Below are 6,913 nucleotides of genomic sequence, written 5' to 3'. Positions count from 1 at the left end.
AGATGGGTTTGAAATTGACCTTAGCCTTTCATCATCTACCAATCATGAAAGGTTTAGCCTCTCATCCTCCACCAAGGAAGAGAGGATAATATCGATTTTAAAATTGACACAACCTTTGATCCTCCACTAAGCTTGGCTATGAAAGACAAGGTTAGTTTTATAACATGCCTTAGTAGAGGATGAAAAGGACCACTTGGACCAATCCATGTGCAACATGAGAATGAGAGAGAGAGAGAGAGAGAGAGAGAGAGAGAGAGCATAACTACATTTATGTATATAAGAGAATGGTTTTGGAAACATGAACAGTTTGTAGGCAATATGCTCAACAATGGTGACATGGTGAGCTAAGTATTAGTGGAAATTTTGTAGCATATGGTATGATATTCAACAATAATGCAGGTGATTTTTGTCACAGTGTGCAAATTGGGCCTTCATGTGTATGTGTGTCAATTGATGCATATTACAATGTAGACATTGAACTTTTGTTTCCAACAATGGATACATGCAAACTTGGGGATTTAGTGGTGGGAAGCCCTATTTAGTGGAAAATGAAATACTTAAAGCTTTATGATAAAGGTAGTATTATAGAGGAGGATGATGTGGATGTAGAAGAGATTAGTATAAAACTAAGTAGATGAGATGGATTTGACATATATAGGGGGGGGAGAGAGAGAGAGAGAGAGAGAGAGAGAGAGAGAGAGAGAGAGAGGAAAGGTGTACAATGGGTTAAGGATAAGACACAAATGCCTAAATCAGGGATGGTGTTTCTACTAAGCTTATTTATGAGGTTGTGAACTTCAAAGAGTTGGGTAAACTTAATATAGGAGTGATTGTCAAAGACATTATGCCTCAATTGAAGGATTTGCATAGTGACTCTGCAAGTTAAAATTCCTATTTCAACTCTAGAGGCATGGCCTATAGATCAAATCAAATTGAGGATGGCTTTGAAGTGTTACAACCCCTGGTATATGAAGCACGCATGGATGATTTGATGAAAAATTCCAAATCACAATATGGAACATTAGTACATGGCTAAATGTTGAACCACCTCGCATTAAATAAATAGATCATATGGTCAATTGCAAGCCTACTAGGGAGGACATCGAATGCACTTGGAAGAAGAAGTGCACATACAAAGATGTTCAACAGTAGCACTTATAGATTGTTGCAAGTTGAAGTGTTGCTAGATTGCAAATCATATTTTGGTTTTGCAAATGAGATTGGAGATTTGGATCATGATCTTGGAGAATTGGATAAGTCATATCTTCAATAACATCACTAATGCTATACGAATTGATTCAAAGGTTGTTGTGTTACACTGGTTTACCTTTGATGGGATGGAAATATGCTATTGTAGGGCATGGTATGAATTGCACAAAATTTCTAAAACTTCATACTATAGGTTTAAGGAACATAATGCTGGATACACAAAGGCCATGCATGGAAACAAAGGAGTCATTAGAAAAGGGTGGGATCATGTGGAGATAGAAAGATATGTCTTACATGACTTTGTGAATAAAAATATTGAAAGGATGCCTAATGAATCTCAAACAACAATGGATGGCAAGAGAGAAACACAACTTGTCATTGTACAAACAAGTGGATGTAATGCATGAGATCAATCTGATGGTGAAAAGTCTGGGGCAAAAGGAGGTCCCAAAATCTACCTTCAATATTAGAATTTGGAACACTAATTTCAACCATGTCTTCCAAAACTCACACATGAATGTTTTCAAAATGTATCCTTTGAAATGCAATTAAGTTCAAATTGGGTGCAACTAAGATACCAATAGAAAGTGAAAAGCTATTTGAGGAGAGGAGAGAGCATGTGAAACAACAAATGAGTTGTTGGCATGTATATTGCATAGGCTCAAAGTGAAGGCGAAAGATATTAATAAGTCATATTAGTTGCCAACATGACTAAAGGGAATGATGACACATAGATATGGACAAGAAGCAGGATACTGACATTTTTGAATTGGTCTTTGGCCCGCAAGCCCAAATTACTTTACCATGGGATCATTAGCACTATGTCTTAGAACTTGAATAGAGAAGATAAGCATGAGTAGTGATTTCAACATACTTTGAAGAAATAAACATCAACACTGACTATAGGTGCTAGAAGACCACTTTTATGGCCATCCACAACTTAACAAGACCAAAGATGCATTCCAACCATTTGTGGATGTTAAGAAGAAATAAACACATTCTGAAGAAATAAACATCAACACTGACTAAAGGTGCTAGAAGACCACTTTTGTGGTCCGCAACTTAACAAGCTCAAAGACACATTCCAACCATTTGTGGATGTTAAAAAGGCTGACATAGTTCTTGTGATGCCAAGAGACAATATATATCCAATTTGGTTGGGTATAGCAGAGTCAAACATTGAACCCAACATTGCTTCTGAACAATGCAACATGGTATTAATATAATATTGGGCACCATGTTCATGTAAGAAGAATGCAAATGAGGAAGAAGTGGAGAAGAAGAGTATGCAAATTGTTGGGAGAAGCTTTGGATGTGCAATGACAAGGATCCTAACATTGGAGCAAGTAGCCTCAATAGTATCAAAAGGAGGAAAGAAGCCCAAGAAGATTAAAATTTTACATACTATGCATGAGAAGTGGGTTGACGAATTGATCGATAAGAGTGTGGCTTGAGCTAAAATTCAACGCCCTTAAGGCATTGTTTTCTTTAAAATTTGGCTATAATTGAGCAAATGAACTCATTGTCTTTTGATTGTAATGTCATGTGCAATGCTTGAATGTGTTACACCTCACATTGTTCTGATGAATAATAACTTAGTGTATCTTTACACCAACTATAATATGTTGAGAATTCAACAAGTTCTCTAGTATGCAATATATTTCATATTTCCACTATCAAATGCTAAATAAAGGTGCATAGATGACTTGTGTGTTGTAAGGTTACACCTTGCTAAGCTTACACCATGTGCACAATGTTTTCTTTGTATATTCCATAAGTGCAAAAAAGTTATTTGGGTCATTCTGAATATGCAGACTATGGATGCTCTCTTTTGAAAGTAGATGTACCACAACATCAGTTTCCATGTCATTATCATCTTTAATGCTACCATAGGTACTTTTGACATCAAGACTTGCTCAAGACACTTTGTGTTAGCTATATTAATAGTGACATGTGAATTGGTAAGAATATCAATATCAACATCCACACTACACATGCTTTCTTTATTTTTTGGGTCTTCAGATGGAAAACATAAATAGACTTTATGCCATACTTATATGTACATACCAGTCAAGATATTTCATGCACAACAATCAAGTTTCAAATAAGTTAGAATTAAAATGCAAGTCATATTACATGAAACTACCTACATCTCCTCTCTTTTTTGTTTGATGATTGAATGGCCATGTTGCTATAGATTGTACGCATCATATATAATAGTTCAATTATATGTGGATGTTGCATCTCCTCTTCTTTTAGTTCCATGATTGAAGGTCCATGTTATCGTAGACCTTGCTCAAGTATATATTTACAACCCATACATTTCTTGAAAGGGCAAGGTACACTATTAATATTATTGTCGAGCTTAGATCCTTCTTACATTGTGTCATTTGTCGTTGAAATACCTCTGCATCATAGTTTTGCATTTTCATAGAATCCACAGATAACATATGCAGCATCCTAATATATATGAATTTGATTTTACTCAGTTGACGTCAAATATCAATGTACATTCAATCGTGTTAACATTTGCAGCCTAGATAAGTACTTCATTTGTTCTCTACTCCTCTTGAACTTCCTCCATATCTTCTAGGTAGGATGGAAATGTGAATGGAAAGATCCTCTATACCTACTTATATTCCTCAACATATGTAACTGAAGTGATTATTTAAAAGTTTAAACATTTAATTCCCTTCTTCAAATTCAGATTTTCTTTCTTCATTAAAAATGGGTCACTATAATGAAGCAAGCCCATTTTATAAAGGGGAAAATATTAATCATATGCTTAATCTCCTAATTTTAGAGGCCAAGTGTATTTTAGAGGCCAAGTGTATTGATTCTTGCCAAAAAGGATATAGAAATGTTGAAACATTAAGTAGGGCCTTCAAGAAATGAGCATGAAGATCTATGGAAAGTCACTAACTTCATATGAAGGCCATCCCATGGATGCTAAAGAGATTCTAGCTTTTGTGGTGACAAAGACCAAGGTAATGCAGACAAATCTTTTGAGTCATGCATTACTGACATAAGCTTTAATCCGGGGGCAAATTCAGTGGGGGGTCCTATTCTAAGCAACATTATTTCAACAGTAATAAGTACTCAAAGATAAAACGCTAAGCAAAGTTAGTATAGACATTGAAGTCGTAAGTAGGGAAATTGGAGTTGGTGATGGGGAGGACGCCTTGGACGGCTGCGATGGTAGCTCCATTGCGAATGATACTCGCACTCTGATTGCCTTCATGGAAAGCCATGCCCACGCTCCCAACTCCTGCTGCCACACTAAAATCGCTCGTTACCCCCCCTGATTTTATGCGCACCGTCGCTGCTGCAGTCAGCTTCACCGCTACATACACCTTATCATCCAACACCTCTGCATTCTCCACCGCACCTATCGTATCATTGCTCGGCTTCGCATCCTTGCTGTGTGAATAGTAGAACAAGTAGATCGCATCTTTCGTTATCGTTGGTGCCTTTCCTGTCTTGAACCAGCTTATGTAATACTCCCCCAGCTCCAGATACGCCCGATGCGGAAACTTGTCGTGGTCGTAGATTGTGGGTTGCACCGCGTCCGCCCCTGTCTCCCCCGTCGTCACGTAGTGCCGCTCCGCCCAGTCGTTCCAAGTTATGATCTCTACCAATTGTATGGCCGTTTCTTGCACCAGCTGATTCCAGCGAGCCATCCAAAGTCCCGGACCTTGGTAGTTGCCCATGACCATGTTGGCGGGGCATCTCGTTACAGAAGCGTTGCAGGCAGAAGCGTGATTGAAATACCACGGGCTCACGCTTGCCATGTAAACCTTCTTCGCGCGGCTTGTGGATGCAAGATATGCCACATCGTTACTGGTGGACGGATTGTTATAATCACCATCAAAATACGGCCATGCTGATGTATCCCACGCGAAGAGGCCATCGATGACCGAAGCAAATTTATTGATCACACTATCGATTACAGATTGATAGCGGTCGGCCGGGAAGTATGGTATAAAGAAGATGTTGTTACCTGCAGGTGCTAAAATCTGGTTTTTCCAGACATCAGGGTCCAGGGTTTGACCCAGGAAGGTGGATAGGAATTGCTTCCCTTGATAATAAAACTGGTTTGTGTGATTCCTGTAGGTTGTGAGCATGTCTACTACATTAGCAGGGGTTAGGTGGGCGCCGTCGTTGAAGTCGGCCGAGAAGAAGAGCTTGAAGCCGGTGCCTAGCTCTTGTGCAGCTTGATACATCAATTCAGCTCGCAATTTAGAATTGCCGGACCAATACTGGGTGTTGAGCGCAAATGCTTGAATCCCGTAGCTCTGAGCGAGTAGAATCTCCTTCTTGAAACCATCCACGGTACCAGAGTAAGTCGGATTCCATATCACGTAGTGGCAGAAAACCATGCGATCGGCAGCCCCTATATAACACAAAGGAAAGGAGGGCATCCGTACAAAGATGAATTAGTTCACAAAATCAAATGCACTCAAGCACCCAAGAACAGGAACGCATTCTTAGCTTTTCTTATCCAAAGAGTCTCCACAGCAAAAACCTCGTGTGACCTTCTATCTTTCGTCAGCCAGAACCACGAATGTCTGCTTTTAAGCTGTTCATACGGGGTGATCAGAAACTATATCTATACTAACGGATTTAATTATCTAAGAACGAATGCAAGAGGATTGAAGTGCGGATTGGGTCCGGACTAAATTTTCTATATATTCCAAAACCACCACAGGATTTCCACGCTCAACTTAGCAGCCTATTTCTTCACACGGAAACTCAATTTCTCCTACGCGTATCTCGCTCAAGCATACCAAAACGCCCCAACGGAAGTTAAACTAGAACAGATAACCTTACTCCGTGGCTTACCTGCAGGTATGTACGTCAAGCATAGCCCTGCAAGGCATAGTAGTAGAGCAACCAGTTTGAGAGCCATTTGGGACGAGTGAGAAATGAGGATATGGAAGGGCAAGCAAACGTTTTCTTGAACTTAAAGCGCCCGTGGATAGGCTATATAGCAGACGATGCGACAAACGGTGAATACCACGTCAAACCCCGCGCCGTTCTTGTTCGTGATGATGTCTGTAATGCCGTGGTTCAATACTTTCTTGACCGGGACCGGGCCTCAGCCAGCTTCTAGATGAGAACTCCCTATAATTCTAGTATTTTGTTTTACAAATCTGCGGGCGATGACAAACGCACGGGAAGACAATCCGGTGGTGTGTGTGAATTTAAGTGAATCCTAATTCGATTTGCAAATCTTTATGGTGTTGAGTTTCAAATATGCAACGAATTGGAATTCCAAGGTGAGGTTTGCGGTGTCGGCAACGGGTGCATGAAGCCCGACATGCTGCTTCAACGCTTCTCTCCGAGGTATATTAGCATTCACACTAAAGCTGCATCGTATTACGTTCGAGAGTGAAGAACCTCAAAGTCAAGACCCTTCTCAATTACGGAACCATATATTCATTCTCGTTTCGTACTACTAATTTAATCGGCGTGCTACTCCTCGACAGAGACGTGGCCACGGTGATTGACTATATCCTTAAGAAGTTCACACGGAGGCTACACTTGCTCTTACGCGGAGGATGAATATTTTCATGTGTAAGTAATTGTGTCAGTTTAAAGAAACATGTCCTCTTATGTGGATTGGTTGTGGAGGAGAAATAGTTGCCTATGTAAATCAAGGTAGTCAAAGGAAATCCTCTCTCTTATCACGACCATGGACATG

General features: G+C 39.9%; 1 protein-coding gene across 1 annotated transcript; it reads right to left on the bottom strand.

Annotated features, from left to right (window-relative positions):
* Positions 1-4,252: 4,252 nt before the first annotated feature.
* LOC147898566 (glucan endo-1,3-alpha-glucosidase agn1-like) lies at positions 4,253-6,143 on the bottom strand. Its single transcript, XM_087379803.1, has 2 exons — positions 6,052-6,143; positions 4,253-5,602 (listed from the first exon to the last, which is right to left on the bottom strand). Exons 1-2 carry the CDS (start codon positions 6,116-6,118, stop codon positions 4,323-4,325), a joined length of 1,347 nt encoding a protein of 448 aa, XP_087235929.1. The 5' UTR covers positions 6,119-6,143; the 3' UTR covers positions 4,253-4,322.
* Between the last annotated feature and the right edge of the window lie 770 nt (positions 6,144-6,913).

The sequence above is a fragment of the Dipteris shenzhenensis genome, chromosome 9 (genome assembly GCF_047967505.1).
Source record: "Dipteris shenzhenensis isolate YYH24624 ecotype China chromosome 9, Dip_SZ_1.0, whole genome shotgun sequence".
NCBI classification, from domain to species: Eukaryota; Viridiplantae; Streptophyta; class Polypodiopsida; order Gleicheniales; family Dipteridaceae; genus Dipteris; species Dipteris shenzhenensis.
Note: the sequence above shows the minus strand (reverse complement) of the source record. Positions and strands in the feature narration are given on the sequence as shown.

What these genes read in the sequence shown, in the direction of transcription:
- LOC147898566 (XM_087379803.1), bottom strand. Translation starts at nt 6,118, where the DNA reads ATGGCTCTCAAACTGGTTGCTCTACTACTATGCCTTGCAGGGCTATGC. An exon ending in CTTGACGTACATACCTGCAG is followed by an intron (nt 5,603 to 6,051) that starts GTAAGCCACGGA and finishes TGTGTTATATAG; the next exon opens with GGGCTGCCGATCGCATGGTT.